The sequence below is a fragment of the Carya illinoinensis genome, chromosome 11, assembly GCF_018687715.1.
Source record: "Carya illinoinensis cultivar Pawnee chromosome 11, C.illinoinensisPawnee_v1, whole genome shotgun sequence".
NCBI classification, from domain to species: Eukaryota; Viridiplantae; Streptophyta; class Magnoliopsida; order Fagales; family Juglandaceae; genus Carya; species Carya illinoinensis.
Window position 1 is genome coordinate 31,802,177 of NC_056762.1, and position 21,183 is coordinate 31,823,359.

Sequence of the window (21,183 nt, forward strand, 5' to 3'; positions counted from 1 at the left end):
TATTTATTTTTATTTATTTATATATATTTATTTTAAAAAATTGGAAGTAACATTCACTGAATGGAAGAAGCAGGAAACTGCTAGGTATTTTCTTTTCGTCTTATTTGGTTGCCCTTTTCCGGTGGTGAAGATAAGACAGATGCTCCTCTCTTTCTCTTCTTGTTCACAGTTTTTCAGTAAAATAAACTTCACTTTCTTTTGTATTTTTTTTTTTTTAAAAGGATTGGTCCTGTTGATGCATTTTGTTTTTGCCTCAATTGCTATTGAGCCAGAGGATCCTCTCATCTCTCGTCTAGATTCTTTCTAGTGTGTTTGAATGGTTCATCCATGATTTTGTTTTAATAATAAATGATTGAAAAATAAATAAGTATTTACGGTCAGATTTGGGAGAAAATTCTAACAAGAAAATAATCATTAGAACACTTATCTCTAGCCATTAATGATCAAGTATTTATAAGAACAGATTATTTCTAGATTGTGCACCCTCACATATTTCTATATAAAAAGTGTTGGATAGAAGCTTTCGGCCTATCTATTTATTTACATTAATGTTGTGAGTGATGAAGAATCGCAAGCTTTTATATAAATATATCAAAACCCTTATTTACAACTTTTTAAACTTTTTTTTTTCTTTCTATCAATGAATGCAACCGCTCGTTTCATAATGAGTTGTTATTTTTATTTTAATTATCCAGAATTCAATTCTAATAAAAATTCTTTTAAACTAATATAATATATAATGTATTCATAATAATGTGACACCTAAGTCATTTAAGGCTACGATTAGAGTATGGAAGCAACTACGCCCATTTGAGTTGAGTTTAAATTTAATTACTAAATATTTTTTTATACGCGAGATCCATAATATTTTTCAACTTCTTATAAATATATCTAAACTCATATTAACATCCAAATACATTTGAGGTAGGCCGCCCAAAACCCTCTCCAACATTGCAACTCACTACTTATATTTATAAAAAACTCAACTCATCCCAACTCAGTTCAATGTCCAAACATAATTTAAGTCTTCTATAAGAAGACATGTTCTTTCATTTATGGAATTTGACTTCAAAGTCTACGTCCATGGATCTTAAATATAAAATTCATTATAAATAGAGTTAAATACAAGCTCTCCATTTTCATAAAAGTCATTATAATCACTCCCATAGGGTTAAGAAAAATGGTCTAGAAGCCCTTTGGCTCTCTAAGGAACCAAATTCTCCTCAAGAATTTGACTTCAATTTTCAACCCAAAGGAACCAAACTCCCTCTCTCTATTGCCTCTCTCTATTCTAATTAATTTCCTTACTTTATCTCACATCTTCAGTTTTATTTTCACTCTTAATTTTATGTTTAATTAAGTCATTATTATTTTATATCCTCTCTTTCTCCTTCCATCCTAACGTAGTGAGCACTAATCTTCTAATAGCTTTTAATAGGCTTAACACTTGTAATAATTTTATCCCAACTCCAAGGTTACCATCTTTTTTCTTGAAATTTTTGGCATTCGGATTGCTATTGCTATTTTTTAATTATTGATAAAAACATATGAAAAACTACAGCTTAAAATCCACTATGGCTACTCTTTGGTGGGGCACAAATTATTTGATGTTGCCCAATTTCCAAGACACCTCCTGAAGAAGAGTGGGCAACACGAGTTTTTTTAATAGAGTAATATCATGTTCAAGTTTCAAATGTATAATTTTTATCTAAATATTTTATAAAAAAGTGGATCTCATAAGAAAAAAAAAAAAAAAAAAGGTGAATTTTTCATATATTTTATGCTGAGATCTACATTTTTTATAAAAAAATTTATAAAATATTCGAACATTTAAGACTTATATATGTCAATTTTTTTTTCCTTGGTATTACATGAACAAATTAAACAACATGTGATTGATTCATCAGGACATTGCTTGTAATCCTCGGAGAAAAGCATGGTATTGGGTTGTCCATGACATGCTCAACAAAAGCAGCTGTCAGTTTCATAGTAGTCGAAGAACTGCTAAATTCCCAACATTATTGACAGCTGCTTTTAGATCGGGCTGATGTGTATACGCAAAAAAGTGTTAGCTAGGGCATCCTTTGCGTGTGCATCCACGACAAGTCAACAGCCCGTACGTTGCTGGTCATTTCATGTATGTGGCACTCTTTGCAACATTATTAATAGCCACATCTGGGATCATTCTTTTCATTTCCAGGAAAATGACAGGATCGAGTAGGCTCATCCGCAATATATCCCACTTTCTTTTCCTGTATGCTGCTTTGCTTTCCAATGTATTCTACACATCTTCATATTAGTAGTAATTCCCAAGGACATTTTTATTGGTTTTCAATGGGAATGGCCCGTGTGATATCATAAAAAAGTTCCACATTAATGATCAAAACTTCTGTTGTGCAAATTGACAGCAGGCTAACCTTGTTGTAAGACAACTCCGATGCTTTCTTTAAACTCGATAGAGCCTAAATTTGATAAACTAAAGCTAGAATGAGTATCCCCACCTCCTCATGTATCATGTTTTTCTTTATTTGAATGATAATTTACTTGTTTAAATAAAAATAAATAAATAAATAAAGATAAAAATAAAAAATGAATGAATGCATCATCTTCTACATTTTCTTATTATAAATGCTTTGGCTTCTTTAATCACAGTAGCGTTTGCCTTCTTGCTTGCTATCTCCTCCCTTGCCGGGCATTTATGTCTCTTAAGGCCACCTGACTTCTTGTTGGGCATTAGACTCTATGACTACGAGCTTTCGTAGCCAAATTACCATTCAAGTTTCAATGTAGACACCTTGTGGTGGTGGCGCATGATTTCTTGGCTGTAAAATGCTGTTTGTTGCCTAAATCCTAATGAAGAAGTGTAACATCCCGTTTCTGTAGAATAGAGATTTTATTAACGTACATAATCTAATGCCTGGTAAAGAAATTCATATCCTGAAATACTTTATTTATTGAAAATATTACTTAAACTGCACATAACTAGTTTTGAAAATATAAAACTGAAAACGTAAAAATAAAAACATAAACTAACCCTACACGTGACTTTTTATCCAAAAACCATAAAAGAAACTAAGTCTTTGCACTAAAACTACTCCTAGTCCTCCAACTCTACGTCCTTACAATCATCATCTGTGACATTAAACGTAAAAGAAAACAAATAACAAGCAAACAAACAAAAATGAGTAAAATATTCAGTAAATAGTACATCATACCGTAAAACATAACTTAACAAGACTTATTTTTTGAAAAACTCTTCAAACAAACATATATCATTCATAGATTCTCTTAGCATGTCTATTAATCATCAACATGAGCGGAAACATACATAATCATGGCGAACATATAAGCGTGAATGCATAAATTACTTGTTTATCTTGTCTTCCACTTATTATATAGTAAATCATGCTTGAGTCCGTGGCACCCCAAAAGTTGTCATAACATGGAGTGAAACACGCTTGAGTCCGTGTTTCACTTAACATAAGGTGAATCACGCTTGAGTCCGTAACACCGCATAACATAACTTGTGATGAACATGCTTAGATCCATGTCACCCTTAACATAACTTGTGATGAACATGCTTATGTCCGTGTCATCCTTAACATAACTTGTGATGAACACGCTTAGGTTTGTATCATCCTTGACATAACTTGAAGTGAAACAAGCTTAAGTTCATGTTTCACTTAACATATGGTGAACCGCGCTTAGGTCTGTGTCACCCTTAAACATCTTATCTTTCTTAATGTATGAGAACTTATTTAATATAATGAACTTTTCTAGCATAGCATATATATTTGTAAATAGCATAGCATAACATGGAATATCCTTGTTTGTGGCATAGCAACATGGCATATTGTTGTACATGGCATAATATGATCTAAACATAAGTATTACATGGCATACATGATCTGAGTCCTATATGAACTTTACCTAACATACTTGATCTAAATACGTCATGATATTACATAGCATGTAAGATTTAATCAATACAGGAACATGACATACATGATCTAGTTACTACATGAACATGGCATATATAAGCTGGCTATTTTATTACATGGCATACTTGACTTAAACTACTACATGAACATTTCATGGCTTCTATATAATTTTAGAATCATTCACTCCATCAAACAACAAATTCATTCATACAAGCATAATGTCATAATTCATCAAAGATCGTGAAGAAATCTAACCTTGACTTAGCTTGTAGTCTAGCATAGACAAACATCATATTTTCATACACCATTAGAAAATTTACAGTACACATGCAATTATATGATCATACTAATTATCTCTTAGCGCTGTTTTCAAAATCTCACGTCGTAGCTCGTAACCTATATGAGGCACTAATCATTACTAACTTTTCTAGAAAAACATGTCGTAGTATGCTAAATACTTAAAATCATATACAGAGATAATTTATTAAATATTCAATTATACAAAGATTACATAAAATAATATTATTCAAAACTCATAACATATTCCCTAACTTCTTATTTAAAAAAATATAATTTAATAATTTTCTTAAAAACATATTTAAATAGAATATAATTAAAATAATAGACTAAATAGTATAATTTAAAATATGCTTAAAATCCCTTAAATATTTTCTATATAAAAAATAAGTCTATAGGCTCGTATTTACTCATGTAAAACTTTGGGTTTACTTAAATTCCAGTCCAACCCCAATTAAAGAAAACAACCCACTTAAAAATTACTAAAAACAGTTTTCTCCAACACAATCAGCCCATTAAAATAATCAAGTCCACAAGAAATCAACTCACTTAACTATTAAGATAGTTTCTAGATAGTTTCTGCATAAAACCAACCCACCCGATTTAAAACATTAGCCCCAAAACAATCAAAACCCAGCCCCAACAAATCTCATCTTACTGAGAAGGACATTTTGGAAAAGGCATATACAAAGAATTAGAAGTATTACGTTACCAACGGAAGAACAATAAGTCGAGCGACAAAGGGGAGATCAGACTCACCGAGAGAAGGAGAATCAAGGCGCTAGGGGTCTGGGTGTGTTATGGTGTTGAAAGGAGCTATGGCATGGGAGAAGGAATAAAGTTGGAAACTTGAAGTTTGGAAGAGAGATATCGAAGAGGGTTAGGGCAAGTGGGAAACTGAAGTGATTTGGACATATTTTACTTCAGATGTTGAAACAATGCGTATGGAGATAGTGTTAGACCCCCACATCGAGTTGCCTCTAGAGATGCCGCACATGCCCTAGTCATGGTGGGGACAAGCACCTTGGCAAGCCCACAAGCATGGCTTGGCTCGCGGGGTGACACGCACAGGGCGCCTAGCATGCAGGCTAGGCTAGTGAGGGCCTGTCTGTGCGCACAACCATGCGTCGCACAGGCCATGCACACGGCCAGCTAGCATGCACAGTCATGCCACATGCTAGGCCATGCACACGGTCATCCAGCAGCATAGCCATGCCGCAGGCCAGGCCATGCAAGCAACCAGCCAGAATGACCAGCAGACAGCACCTGCCCACATCCAGCCATGCACGCAGCCTTGCCACAAGCCACCAACCATGCGGACCAGGCTAGCATGCGTAGGCCCATGCGCATGTCCAGTGAGGTTAGTGGACCTGCATAGCCAGCACGCACGCCCAGACCGAGCCAGGCACCAGCATGGCCAGCATACATGCCCAGACCGAGCCAGGCACCTGCACGGCCAACCTGCCTGCCTAGACCAAGCCTGGTGCATGCCCACGCACAGGCCCTGCGCAACACCAGCCAGACCACTATGCAGCCATGACTAGACCATGCAGCACCACTCCACCAACTTCAGAACTAGCTCAAGCTACACGGACCCAGCCATCTCAAGGGCCACGTGGAGCTCATCCAAACCATTGAATGCTATCTAGGATTTACTATTTATATTACACTTAAACTTTGTAGAAGGGACTTTTTTGCTATTTTGTTCATTGGACTATTGAATGTTCTTGAGGACTACGGTGCAAAGCACTTGGGCTCTAAGGGTGCAATACATGAATACCTAGAGAGAACTTTTCTTGCAATTCGTGAATAGAAGAGATTCACTACTATCCAATCCGTGTGGTATTGATTTATCTTGTGTTATTGTTGATTTTCATTTCCGTTCATACAAGCTATTGTTCATCATTTTCTGCATTGCATTGCATTTTCCATCATCTCCTAGCTTTATCCACCGGTTCCTCCATTGTTACAAGCTTCTAGAAAGCTTCCACTTCCCAAAGAACAACCCATAAACACTATCCTATACACAGCTAGCTTCAACTATCTTCAAACCCTTTCCATTTTTAAGCTAGACAAACCACGTAAACCCAGCCGTCCCTTTTATTTCTCATTCCATCAACATGCACTTTGTCCCTTTCCAAGACCCTTGTCCCATTTCCCAATCGGGAGACCCTAGTAGAAGTAACCCTAGCCGCCACCCCCCAAAAAGGGTAGTTAGACAACTTGCCCCTCTAAAAGGCAAGCTGTCCAGTTGCCATTTCGGGAAGCCACCAACCCTACACGCCAACCTCACTTCCATCCATCACTTTAGTCTCATCCACTCGGCAACCCTTCCCAAGGGCTATCACAAACCGTGCCTCAAATTGAATTGCATTGCATTCATTCAAACACTTAAACAACCCCATCATCCGTATACTCTCTTCTTCCCCCCAAACACAATACCATCTAAACCCTAGGTCCCTCCATTGTCGCCGAAGAAGCAAGACCAAGCAAGTGAGTTTTGCACATTCGATCACAACTACTCCAAAGCAAGCTTGAGGACCTTAATATTTAGGGACTAAACCGAGATCCCTATCAGATAGGGAGCAGGCGACATCATTGTCAATTGAAGCATGTTATTACTTTTAAATAAAATAAAGACAAAACGTTGTAGTTTAACTAAGGTTGTAAATGCTGTGTTTTAACAACTTGATATAGGGACTTTTATGTCTTTTTGCTTGTAATCTGTTAGGGTCACGCAAATAAGATGAAAACGGAAATATGGGAGGGGTATCTGATATTTGTACTGTTTTGGTCATCTTCTTGGGAGGTTTTGGATTCCTCGAAAATCCAATTATCATCAATGGAAACACTATAGCTTCCATTGTCATCTTCTACATGTGCTTACATCATCTTTTCTTATTCTGTCATTGATTTACTTTTGTCATACCAGTAAATCCATAACAAGTGGTATCATTTGAGCCAATGTTCCTTACTATTCCGCAACCTCTAGCCAACCCAGAAATTCATTTACAACCCACTTTTATTTACACTTTCCATCTACCAGACCACATTTACAACCAAGAAATTCATCCAACCATTTATTCTATGGCTGACAACACTAAATCCAAAATGGATAATAAGGAGTCCAAGCAGCGCAAGGCCGAAGACCAAGAGAATGCCATCACCCGTTTGGCAGAGAGGTTGGATCAAATGTCTGAATTGCTGCGAACGGTATGGGAGCACCAACAATAGCATACTCCTAAAAACAAATATGAACGAGATCATGAAAACAATGATAATCGAAGAGCATTTACAATGGGAGTCAAATTAGACTTTCTTCAATTTGATGGGACTGACCCAGTGGGTTGGTTGTTTAAGGCAAGCCATTATTTCGACTTTCATCAAACACCACTAGCACAAAAGCTATTGATGGCATTATATCACATGCAAGGAGAGACATTTATCTGGTACAAAGGAGCTTGGGAAAGTGGCCAGTTCTCAAGTTGGGAGAGCCTCACTCGCATTATTCTAATCCGGTTTGGTCCTTCCACTTATGATGATCCGATGGAAACCTTAGCAAAACTCAAGTAGACCTCCATTGTAGCAGCATACCAAATGCAGTTTGAAGCACTATGTAATAGGATTAATGGCTTGACAGATGCCCACAAGTTAAGCTGTTTTATTAGCGGCTTGAAAGATGAGGTCAAACTTCTCTTAAAAATATTTAACTCTACAAGTTTAATTGGGGCATTTGGACTAGCAAAAATTCAAGAGTACCTTATTAGTGCTAGGAAAGTACTGAATCAAGGGGGGATCGAAGCATCTTTACCACGGCTAACAAGCCATCAGGAGGGGATCAATCCACTAAAGGCAGTGGTAAGTGGACCAAACCCTTCCAACCTACTAGGAGGGTCTTCTCAACAAAATGGGATGAAAAATGGAAGAAGGGTCTATATTATCATTGCGATGAGAAATGCCATGCCACCCACATTTGTAAAAAAACCAAGATTTATCTATTGCAAGGGTGTGAGGATGTAGAGGAAAAGCACTGTAAGAATGTCGAATAAAAGAAGAAGCTGGAACATGACAGTGTGCTAACTACTAAGGGGGAAGGAAATCCTGAGATTTCCTTGAATGCCATTGCTGGAACTCCTAGCCCTAGTATGATGCAAGTTAAGGGAACAATTAGTGGCGAACCAGTGGTAATTTTGGTGGACTCGGGCAGCTCTCACAGTTTCCTAGACCTGGCAGTAGCAAGAAGGGCCAAGTTGACTACCAACTAGTCCACAAGGTTAGCGGTGCGAGTAGCAAATTGAGCTATTATTCAAAGTGAAGGTCACTGTGACTTTGTGCCTCTAAAAATGCAAGGTATTCAATTCTGCCCACTTCTTTATATTCTTGAGTTGGGTGGTTGTGATGTTGCGTTGGGTGTTAATTGGTTAGGGAACTTGGGTCCCATTGTATGAGATTTTTCAAAATTATCTATGCAATTTAACCATGGGGGTCATAAGGTGGAACTTAGAGGATTGGAACCCCAACCAATCTCTATTGAAGAAAGTAGTAAAGCCATGTCGTCCTCGATGTCTAAGGGGAGGGGGTTTTTGCTTCAAATCCAAATGGAATCAAGGGAAGAAAATGTGGATGTGCAAAATACTGAAATTAATAAACTGTTGAGGCAGTTCAAATGGGTGTTTGAGGAGCCCAAGGGGCTACCTCCGGTGAGGGACCATGACCATAAGATTGTGTTGAAGGAGGGTACGCCACCTATCGCCAATCGACCCTACCATTATCCATATTACCAAAAAACTAAGATAGAGAAGATAGTGTCAGAGTTGTTGAAAATAGGAGTGATTCGATCCAGTTCCAACCCTTTTTCCTCGCCTGTGTTACTAGTCCGTAAGGCTGATAGGAGTTGGTGCATGTGCGTGAATTATCGTGCACTAAATCAACACACAATAAAAGATAAATTTTCCATTCCAGTTATAGATGAACTGTTGGATGAGTTGTGTGGGGCGATGGTGTTTTCGAAACTGGACCTACGTTCTGGATATCATCAGATTAGGGTGGTACCCGAGGACATTGAGAAAAACGGCATTTAGAACTCACAAAGGGCACTACGAGTTCTTAATTATGTCATTCGGACTTACTAATGCTCCATCGACCTTTCAAGGTCTTATGAACCAGGTATTCAAACAGTACTTAAGAAAATTTGTGCTAGTGTTCTTTAATGACATTTTGGTGTATAGTTGGAGCTGGAATGAACACTTACAGCACCTACAACAGGTACTGGAAGTGCTACAGCAACACCAACTCTATGCTAAATTATCCAAATGTCGTTTTGGAGTAGATGAAGTTGATTACTTAGGTCACATCATTTGATCTGAGGGGGTAAGGGCTGATCCAAATAAAATTAAATCGGTGCTTGATTGGCCAACACCAAAGAATACTAAGGCTTTGAGGGGGTTATTGGGCTTAACGGGGTACTATAGAAAATTCATTAAGGGGTACGGAGTACTTGCAACCCCATTGACCAGTTTGCTAAAAAAAAAATAAAAAATTGGTTGGGATTTAGATGCTGAACAGGCCTTTCAGAGGTTGAAAGAAGTAGTTACTCAACCCCCGGTATTGAGGCTTCCAGATTTTACCTGTCCTTTTACCATTAAGTGCTGTTACCCAGATGACTAACACAAGAGGGGGGGTGAATTGAGTTGTATTAAAAAAAATAACAATTATAAATCAAATATATAATATAAAATATAAACAAAATATGAAATAACAATAAATATAAAGAGTAAGGGTAAGAGAGAAGCAAACTCAGTATGTTAACGAGGTTCGGCCCCACTGCCTACGTCCTTGCCTCAAGCTACCCATTGAGGATTCTCAAATTCACTATTCAACCTCCTTCAGGTGGAGATAGAAACCTATTACACGTTTAAACAACACCGCTACAAAGGATCCGTGTAGAACACCCTCTACACTTGCAATCACCTTACAAGTGGTGATTCAACTATTCCCCGTGTAGAATACTTTCTACACGCACAAGGGTTATACACACCCTTTTTCTGATACAAGAGCTGATAGTGGGTAGGTTATTAAAAAACACTCCTCAATGAGTGAAATAAGAACAATACAGCACAAACTATATCTCTCAAAATGATCAAGGATTAAGACTCAATGCTTAGAGAAGAGATAACGAAAACTTTGAATGAATGTTGTATGCTCTTGGTGTTGTAAATGTGAAGCTCTCAAATAATCTATTTATAGGCATATGAGACTTCATATTCAAATTTAAAAAGATTCACATGTCAAAGACAATATCATTCACTTTTTCAAAAATATCAAATCTAATCTTTTACTTTTGCCATATGACAAAAGGAGCACATTTTCCTTTCCAAAAAATTCAAACCTAATCTTTTACTTTTTGCATATGACAAAAGGAGCACACTTTCTTTTTCAAAATATTCAAACCTAATCTTTTACTTTTTGTATATGACAAAAGGAGCACACTTTACTTTTCAAAAAATTCAAACAAAATCATCTACCTTTTGTATAAGTCTAAAAAAGCATCAATCATTTTTGAAAATATTCAAATAAAACATACACATGTGAAAGATGACAATCAATCATCTTTAATATTTTCAAAGTTCAACCCTTTAATCAAGGCATACACATGTAAAAGATGACAATCAATCATCTTTAATATTTTCAAAGTTCAACCATTTAATCAAGGCATGCACATGCAAAAGATGACAATCAATCATCTTTCAAAATTTTCAAATTTAATTTTCAAAAATATTCATGCACATGTGGAAAATGTATTTTAATACTTTATGATAAAATATTAATTTTGAACATTAATCATAATTTCGAATTTTAAGAGATTTACAACATTACTCTATGACTTTAATGTGAACTTGTTTCCTTTTTGCTCATGTTTGGTTCTTTGATGTGCTTGACTCCATTGTGTGGACAACTTGAGCTTGAAACTCCTTTATTCTTTGAATTCATTTGTTATCATCAAAATCCATGTGTAGATTTATAATCACATGAAACTTGAAACCTTGGGTTCAACAAGTGCGATGCCAGTGGCACAGGAATTAGAACTGTTTTAATGCAGTCTGGGCAGCCTATCTGTTTCCTAAGCAAGGTATTGAAATGAAGAACACTTCTCCTCTCCACCTATGAGAGGGAACTATTGGCGCTGGTGACGACTGTTCAAAAGTAGAGACCCTATTTATTAGGACAATCTTTTATAGTCAAAACAGATCAACAAACGCTGAAATTTTTATTGGAACAAAGGATGGGCATCGAAGCACAATAGAAATGGCTTACTAAGTTGATGTGGTATAAATTTAAAATTGAGTACAAAAGGGGACAAGAGAATAGAGTGGCTGATGCTCTTTCTCGGAAGGAGGGAAATGATGACGCTGTAAAAGCAATATTTAGTCAGATTTCATTGCCAAAACCAAAATGGGTGGAGGAATTGAAACTGAGTTACCAGACATCCCAAGAGTTCACAGATATTCTTGCTAAAGCTAAAGCTCAATAGGAGATTTCTATGGGGATTTCTATCATGCAAGGCCTACTGTTAAATAAAGGAATGTTAAAGAAAGGAAGGTTGATGTTGGTACCAGGAACGCCTTTTATTAAAAGAGTTTTTCATTAAATTCACACTGAACCGATGGCGGGACACACTGGGTACTTGAAAACTTACCAGCGTGCAAAAATGGATTTTTATTGGTCCGGTATGAAAACGGACATTAAGAAATGGATGAGGGAATGTGAAATGTGTCAAACAGTTAAGTACAATGTCCTTCCCACGGGGCTGCTCCAACCATTACCCATTCCAGAGCAAGCTTGGACAGAAATCTCTATGGACTTCATAGAGGGTTTGCCCAAATCAAAGGTGGCCTCAGTGATTCTGGTTATTGTTGACAAATTCACTAAGTATGGTCACTTCATGACCCTCTCACACCCTTATATAGCCCGAGATGTAGCCCAGGTTTTTATGGATGCAGTTTTTAAACTGAATGGATTGCCTAAAATGCTTGTGTCTGACCGTGATCCTATCTTTCGAAGCTCATTTTGGAAGGATTTATTTGAACTGTAGGGGACGACATTGAACTTTAGCTCAACCTACCACCCTCAGAGTGATGGCTAAACTGAAACTTTGAACAAGAATTTGGAAGGGTATCTGAGGTGCTACGTGGGACAGAAGCCAAGGGATTGGGCGCAATGTCTAGCCTTAGCCGAGTGGTGTTACAACTCGAGCTATCACAGCTCAACAAAGTTGTCACCTTTTGAAGCTTTGTACGGGTACCCTCCCCCAAAACTCATTTCTTACATAATAGGGACCTCAAACAATAATTCAGTGGACAAGATCTTAGGGGACAGAACAAAAATGTTGGAACTTTTGAAGCAAAATCTCAAGGCATCTCAAAACCGAATGAAAGTGTTTGCAGACAAGAGAAGAACTGAGAGAGAGTTCAAGGTAGGAGACTGGGTTTACCTACGTCTTCAGCCTTACCAACAGAACACAATTGCCATGCGCCACAACTTGAAGTTGGCTCCTCGATTTACGATCCTTTTCAAGTGATCCAACGGATGGGATCTATAGCGTACCGACTGGAGCTGCCACCCACATGCAAGATCCACCTGTATTCCATGTGTTCTGTTTGAAGAAAAAAGTAGGTGAAAATGTTCAAATCTTGCCAACTCTTCCACCCACCGATGAGAAATGAGAAGTCTTACCTAAACCGGAGCAGATCGTGGAGCGCTATGTGAAAAAGCTTGGTAACTGTGCAGTGACTGAGGCCCTGGTGAAGTGGACGGGAGCCTCCACGGAAGATAGCACTTGGGAAAAGCTTTGGGATCTTAGAACCTTGTACCCACACCTTGTGGGCAAGGTCTTGTAAGTATGGGGGATTGTTATGGTGCTAAAGGGAGCTATGGCATGAGAGAAGGAATAAGGTTGAAAGCTTGAAGTCTGGAAGAGAGATATCGAAGAAGCTTAGGGCAAGTGGGAAACTGAAGTGATTTGGGTGTTTTACTTCAGATGTTGAAACAATGCGTATGGAGATAGGGAGTAGGCGACGTTGTTGTCAATTGAAGCATGTTATTACTTTTAAATAGAATAAAGACAAAACGTTGTAGTTTAACTAAAGTTGTAAACGCTGTGTTTTAACAGTTGGATATAGGGACTTTTATGTCTTTTTGCTTGTAATCTGTTAGGGTCACACAGATAAGATGGAAACGGAAATATGGGAGGGGTATCTGATATTTGTACTGTTTTGGTCATCTTCTTGGGAGGTTTTGGATTCCTCAAAAATCCAATTATCATCAATGGAAACACTGTAGCTTCCATTGTCATCTTCTACCTGTGCTTACATCCTCTTTTCCTATTCTGCCATTGATTTACTTTTGTCATATTAGTAAATCCATAACAGGGTGCTGGTCACGGACGCCCAAGCTGGCCGATAGTTTCTAGCCCCCCCGGTAGTGCAACATGACACAGAGAGAGAGCGAGAGAGAGAATTGCCTAGCCGAGAATAACTGAGGGAGGAGGGAGAAAGATTTCGTTGTGGGCTTATCGGAAGGAATGGATTCAACAGAGTTTGGGCTGGCCGGCGATTTCTATGGTTGTTTCCGGTGAGATAAGTGCCTCGGTTGGTTGAGAAAGTGTTTTTTTTTTTCTCAATTTGCAAAGGTTGTTACGTTGGTTGGTGTGTATTATGTTTTCTCAATTTTGCTGAGGGTCTCGTGGGTCTTATAGACAAGGGGAAAGGGAATAATGTAAGCCTTCAAGAAGAGATTGGATAAAGTTTGAAGTTGGAGTTGGTTTTGATTCAGGATCGTATTCAATCTAAAAAATAAAAACCTAACAGGAAAAAAGTTCGGGATAGGAAACTCAATCAACAACAAACATCATCTTAAAATCTATTTTAAAATATATTTCAAATTTATATTAATAAAATAATAATAATAATTATTATTATAATAATAATAATAATAATAATAAAATTACACTTTTAGGATTTTACAAGAAGACCATTTTTTTTTTGGGTTATAAAATGTAAGTACTAAAACAAGGCAATGCTGTACTTAATAGACAAACCAAGGAGATAGTACTTCTGAACCAATGATTATGGTAACAGTTACCTAAAATCTTCATTAATTTCTAAAGATGAAATCAGAGATGTGATTTTTCAGCATTAATTGCATCAATATACTATATCATATTTTTCACAAAAATGTTGTATGCACGATGGACCCTCACATAAACAGTGGAAACACTGTTCGCCAGTGAACCTAGCGGTGCTTAAATCTTGAAGTATCAAGTTTTGTTTCTTTAGTCACATTATCAACTGTAGAACTATATCATCAAATGAAAATTAGTCATGCACGTTATTCGTTTTTTGTTTATATTATAATTAAATAAAAATTGAAAAATATATGTTATTAAGTTAAATTATTGAATGAGAAATAATATATCTAATTAAATTCTACGTTTTATTTTAAATTAAAATTATTAATTGAAACGTGTTATAACTTATATTTAATTTAATTACTCATTTTTATTTAAAATTAATAATTCTTTTTGTTTTCCTTACGTACGTGTGTATTTGGTTTTCTTAGCTTATGATTTTTTAGTTTTGTAACTAATGAATGCATAAATGATTCTTGATCACACTTATTATTTTGGCATATAATATATAAATATATATATATATATATCTTCTATATATAAAAAGTGTGTATGAAATGAAAAATCTTGTTTTAACGGTTTTTCTTATTTTTCTGTTAAAGTTAACACCGTTTGTTTTAACGGTTTGGCACATAAAATGAAGACATAAATGTTGAGAGAGAGAGCATTCAATGTTGTTATATGATTTATTAATCTCAATAATTATAATACTTAATAGTTTATATAATAATAAGTAATTAAATATTAGTTATTATATTTTTCTCTTTCTCCTTAACATATACACGTGTATTAGGTGCATAAGACGTGAATCCCTAAGTATAATATACATATATTATACGTTTCATTAACTCAGATTATTGAGTATTCCAAATTTAAAAATCTCATATAATATATAATACAAGTGTGTTTAATCAAGTGTTTTTTTTTTCCCCATGGTAGTAGGACGTAGCTTCCGCTAAGTCATATTTTATACGTAGGCTTGCTATGATAGGCACGTGACAAAAGTCGTGATCTTTGAGCTAATCAAGAAAAAGTAAATTCGGCCAACAATTTCAAAATATATTTTATGATTTATATATATGATATATATAGAAAATATTATACCACAAATTTTATAAAAAGATTATGTTTTAACTTTGTGTTGTCCCTGATCGACTCAACCAACAACAAAATAAGAATTTCAATGTTGTCTCTATTGATTATCTACAGGATGACATAAATTGATGAATTATAATACAAACATCAAACTACACATATTTTGAACTACCATTTGTGTTAGACTTTTATTAAATTTTTCGCATACATCTTTGCTAAAATTATAGATGTTATAAACATGTATTGGATTATATGATATTTTGAACTAATTTTTTTATTTTCTCCAATATGCCTTAAATTATTAAGTGACATCAATAATTTTTATAAAATATATATTATTTTTTACAAATAATCATTTCATAAAATTAGACAAACGTGCTTTGCACGTTACTCCCACCTAGTATATATATGACTCTTAGGCATGTATATATATATTTAGTTGAGTTCTTTATGGATAGTAATAAGTTGAAATGATAGAATACCGAGTTTTGTGGGGTCCACCTAAGATGAGTTTAAATATGTTTGAATGTTTATATGAGTTTAGATATATTTATGAGAAATTGAAAAATGTTGAGTTGGGTATTTGGATCTCATGTATAAAGAGGTTTTGAGTCAAGATGAATTTAGTAATTTGAAAGTTAGGTATTTAGATATTAGATTTAGCTTAAAATTAAACTCAACCAAGTTTCAAACGGGGCCTTAGTTTCTCTTTTCACTCAACCAAAGTTTTTGAAGTGTTTCAACCAAACTAATCTGATCTATAGAGTAGTACTCTGTTTAATAAAAATCACCATTCTCAATTTAAAACAGTGTTCGATCGAACGGCATCAAGCTCAGTGTATCATGTATATGCAGTATTTAAAAAGGTTCACTTATAACTTCATTACTAGGTCAGATTAACAAAGATGACTCAACTCTACCTCCAAATTTAATTGAATCAGTGTGAGATACTGGTTGGTGGAATCATGCTGGTAGGCAGTATTGAGATTGAACAGAAATCACCTCAACCAAAATTGTACTTGGCAAGCAATCTTGTAAAAAAAAAGGGTTGACTCATACTCATGGCGTGTTTTGATTAGACATGGATTTATTCCAACAATTATACTTGGCAAAAATGAAGATTTAAGGTAAAGCTCTGTTCATTTCTCAAGGCTCTTATCTTGAAAAAAATCAGTGCTACTTACGAAGGAGGCATGCATAAGAAAAGGCTTCAGAGTTTAGAAGTCAAGAGGATCCTGAGTTCCCTTCGAAGGATCTTTCCTGCTGCAGACTTCGGTATGGAGTTTGTAAAGATCACCTTTCTGACTTTCTTGTATGGTGCAACCTGCCGAGAGGAGACAAGTTCAGAAGCTGGTGGTCAGCTCGATCAGGTCATGGTGAATAAATAGTGTTAACACTATAAATATATGCATATGAGTTATTGAGCTCAAAATGAAATACCCGTTCAGAGACATAATCCATGACACCTGCTGAGGAAAGCCTGCTTCCATGCTTCCTCACCACAAATGCCGTTGGTATCTCTCCATATTCTTCATCCATGGTACTGGTGAAAAAAATGGAATGTTTCATAAGGTCCTATCAATTTACTGGCAACTTTTCAAGTAACAAGAGTGCCTTTAAGTATCATAAATTGAAATTATTCATGGTTGATAGGAGCCTTTTAATGATACATACAGGTTTAATCTTCAGATAATAAGAAATAGACACTTTACAATGTAATCGAATAAAACTCATTTTCCAAGACACTGCATATTTGCTTTAAAGTTGTAAGCTTGACTGTGATCTAATCCCTTTTATGCGGGGCACTTTTTCAAGTCATTACCCATCATGATCCATCTAGGGCCAATTGCTCTATTAAATCATTGGCAAATGCTTCGCATTTGGATTTAACTGTGTATCCTATTATTGAACAAATAGGATCCTTTTCATCTCTAGACCATGTTCGAATGCCTTGTACTATGCATTAAAGTGCCTCAAGTCCTCACACTTACCCCGTTACTGCAACATCAAGTATCTCAGGATGGGAGATCAACACAGCTTCTAATTCAGCAGGAGCAATCTGCAGAAAGGACATGTTATATAAGTGATACATTTATTTACAATAAATTCATGGATAAACTTTTCAAAAAGATTTGAGCCCACAGCCAGTTTGCAAGAACTCTACTTCCCCACTGAAATTGAACTGTGCTAAAACAATGAATATTGAAGTAACACAGCATTCATTTTTGTAATTTAAAATCATGGGAAACAAAGAAGATGTTCCTAAAGCCCCTCATATAACAAAGAGCAATAGGTGGTGCAAGTTAGATGGCTTCAAATCTAAACATCATACCTGAAAGCCCTTGTATTTGATAATCTCTTTCAAGCGATCGAATATATGTATGTATCCCTCTTGATCAAAACATACGATGTCTCCAGTATGTAGCCAACCATCTGTGTCAACTGTTGACATAGTAGCTTCTGCATTATTCAAATATCCTGCAAATATGAGGGAAACAATTTATATCTTGTAGACCTGCGGGATTACAAAAAGGATGGCAAAGGAAATTCATTTACACTCATGCTCTGGTTCCATCAGCTTCTCAATAAATTTTACAGAGATTTTGTATTTAACTTTCTTTACATGATGGCAACAGGCTGCAATATATTCTGGAGCCATAAGAGTGTGAGATTTTTAGGCTGCAAATTACTTTCATGGCAATAGGTAGAATTTTGGGGATGAATCATTCTCCCAAGAATTTAACTGGACGGTGAGACTTCTATGAAAAATATAAGAAGGCGTGAGAACGGTTTTAACAGTTGTATCTTATAATTCAAACAAAACAAGTAAAGCTTGAAGGATATCAATAGATAGAACTATTATGATTAGCAAAAAAGAAAGGAGCTATCATGTACCAGTCTACTTATATATAGGGACATCGTTATTGGATCCAATATGGTTTTGAGCAATCTAAAACAAATTAAACATAACAAACTGAAATATAGCAATTGTTGTCCAGTATGATGTCCAACATGACGAAAACTGTAAAATCAGGGTAACATAGATTTTGAAATTATAAAATTGACTGATTAGCTAATCCAAGATGGTATATAATTTTAGGGGCCAATAAACCAGGAAACTGACAAAACTTATTGCCTTTCATGATTGCTGATCCTCGTAGCCAAAGCTCACCACCACAGCCAGGAGGCAAAAAGGATCCAGTACTCCAATCTACCACTTTAGCTTGCATATTTGGAGCCAATAGTCCTACTGAAGAATAATTTTGAGTATTTTCAGTATTGAAGCCACGAGTTCCTACTGCAGTTGACTCAGTCATGCCATAACCCTAACAAAAATTGAAAAAAGTTACAGCTGGACATTTCCAAAAATGTAAGTGATCAGCACAACTACCAAACAACACAATACCAGCATGATAGGCCATCTTGATACTGATGTTTGTAATGTAATTACCAAAGAATTCAGCTGATGATAGATAAACTTATTACTTGCTAAAAACCATATTCTGTTCTGTTGCCAAAGAAGCAGAGGAAAAAGTAATTTGAAATTTCAATATCTTCCACTCTTTGGATTAAACATTTGTGTGTAAAAAAATCTGCAATTTTATACATTATTTGAGTTCTTCAATATGTTCCTGTTAACGATCTAAGATCCCAAGTTTCTTCTTTGTTTCCTCCACAACCGAACCAAACCAAGCAAATGATTCTGCTCTCAACTGATAAATGATAAAATAGAGAAGCAAATCTTGTAATAGAAATTATTAGGATAATTATGCTGTGAAGAGTCATTTCCAGACTTAGGTCTCTGTACCTGAATGAGATCAACATCAGGCAGTGTCTGAATAAAGTCCTCTATGACTTTACTGGTCAAAGGAGCTGCTCCACAGGAAACCTGCTTCAAACTCTTACAACTACTTCTAACAACATCCTTGGCTTTCCTTGTCAATGCTGACAACATCGGCGGAACAACTGGAAAGTGTGTAACGCTATATCTATCAATGACATTCATCACCTCATTTATATCAAATTTCCTCATCACGACAATGCTAGAACCCAAAGACAGCAATCCTAAAACGAATAGAGAGAGTCCATATATATGAAACATGGGTAGAACAGCTAAAAACACATTATCCACGCTTGAATATTCGTACTGCGAAGCCTCAAACCTCACGAAAAGCCCAAGCATAGCTATAAAATTCCCATGTGTTAGCACAACACCTTTGCTCATGCCGGTAGTCCCAGATGAATACATTATGGCAGCGGTGTCTTGCTGCTTAATCACTGGCCTAGGAGCCAAACCAAAACTACCGGAAATAAGTTTAAAGAAAGCTGAAAAAGCAGTTTGCTTGGAATCCAAATTCACGTCTTCTGGAACAGCAATAGCCGGAATACCCAATGCCTGCAATTTTTCAACTATTTCAGGTGAAGTGAAAGCCAGGCACACATTACAATCGGCAATCTGCTTCTTGATTTCGAGCACTTTACTAAGAGGATTCATGGTTGTAACAATTGCACCCAAATACAGAACACCAAGAAAAACAATGGGATAGTAAATGGAGTTTGGCAACAAGATTAAAACCACATCACCTGGTGAGACACCCATAATGTGGAGTCCAGAGGCCATAGATTCCACCAAGGGATATAGTTCAGGGTAGGAGACTGAAGACCCAGATGAGGGATCAATGAGAGCTGAGACCCCATGGTGCTTGTGGGAGAAGAGGAACGAAACAACGTCAAGAAACGGGTCTGAGGGAAGCTCTACGGGTTTGTGTTTGCTGTGGTAGATTCCTGTCTCTGGTGAATACCAGTCTGGGTGGGGCTTTGGGTTTTGAGTAGTCGAGGTCTTCTGAATCTGGGTGGTATTGTTCACCGTGATATGGCAGTTGAAAAGGTTAGTTGAAGCGCTTGCCATGGGTTTAGAGAAAGAGAGAGAGAGAGAGGTCAGAGAGGGCTAGAAACCGACAATGCAGACGAGTGTGAAGTGCGAACCAGGAAAAGCTTCTTGGCTCTTCGTAGTTTTCTGTTCTATTCTGTTCTGTTCCTTCGCTACTCTTATAGCCAGAGTGTCTTGCATATGCTTGTTCGTGTAAAGGACGCCGCCATCTCCCTTACCGTACAATCGTCTCTTCTGCCGTTTTTCCCCCCTTTATTTTTTGTACTAAAAAATAAAACAGCAAATTTGAGGTTGAGCAGCCAGCCACGTCTCCCCCAAGTGTCGGGTTGTATGAACCCCGCATGCCGCAAAATGTTATAAAATAAATTTATAATTTTACGCCTAAATTATAAATTATTTTTATACTAAAATAAACAACATCAATTTATAAATTTATTTTTTTAATTAAAGTACTTCTCTTTTTATGATATGTTTTAGACATCTATTTATGACTAAATAAGATAGTTTATAAACTATCCTATAAAATATTATGAGTGTAAGTCAGTCGATTCGAACTGATCTATTTGAACCGAATTGAACTCTCTAAAATATTTTTAATAATTTAATAAATTATTTTTCTTTAGTAATTATATAAGTTAATAATACAATTTTTATCTAATTTATTAAAATATTTTTTAATGAGTTAATTACATGATCTATATTAATAATTCACTTAATTTTAATTTAATAATTCAAATAAAAATTTTTCATTAATTTATTTAAAGAAAAAGAAT

At 36.1% G+C, this 21,183-nt stretch overlaps 1 protein-coding gene across 4 annotated transcripts; it reads right to left on the reverse strand.

Moving 5' to 3' along the window:
- Positions 1 to 1,931: 1,931 nt before the first annotated feature.
- LOC122281625 (4-coumarate--CoA ligase-like 6) lies at positions 1,932 to 20,658 on the reverse strand. 4 transcript variants are annotated; one of them, XM_043093305.1, is made up of 7 exons: positions 19,328 to 20,658; positions 18,656 to 18,845; positions 17,852 to 17,997; positions 17,511 to 17,578; positions 16,960 to 17,062; positions 16,704 to 16,843; positions 1,932 to 2,877 (listed from the first exon to the last, which is right to left on the reverse strand). In XM_043093305.1, exons 1-6 carry the CDS (start codon positions 20,426 to 20,428, stop codon positions 16,730 to 16,732), a joined length of 1,722 nt encoding a protein of 573 aa, XP_042949239.1. In that variant the 5' UTR covers positions 20,429 to 20,658; the 3' UTR covers positions 1,932 to 2,877; positions 16,704 to 16,729. The 4 variants fall into 4 exon arrangements, with proteins under 4 accessions (XP_042949239.1, XP_042949240.1, XP_042949241.1 ...); XM_043093306.1 differs by lacking the exon at positions 1,932 to 2,877 and adding an exon at positions 4,600 to 7,479; XM_043093307.1 differs by lacking the exon at positions 1,932 to 2,877 and having other exon boundaries at positions 16,552 to 16,843; positions 19,328 to 19,915; positions 20,104 to 20,360.
- Between the last annotated feature and the right edge of the window lie 525 nt (positions 20,659 to 21,183).

What these genes read in the sequence shown, in the direction of transcription:
- LOC122281625 (XM_043093305.1), bottom strand. Translation starts at nt 20,428, where the DNA reads ATGGCAAGCGCTTCAACTAACCTTTTCAACTGCCATATCACGGTGAAC. An exon ending in AGGATCAGCAATCATGAAAG is followed by an intron (nt 17,998 to 18,655) that starts GCAATAAGTTTT and finishes TCATATTTGCAG; the next exon opens with GATATTTGAATAATGCAGAA. An exon ending in TCAAATACAAGGGCTTTCAG is followed by an intron (nt 17,579 to 17,851) that starts GTATGATGTTTA and finishes TCCTTTCTGCAG; the next exon opens with ATTGCTCCTGCTGAATTAGA.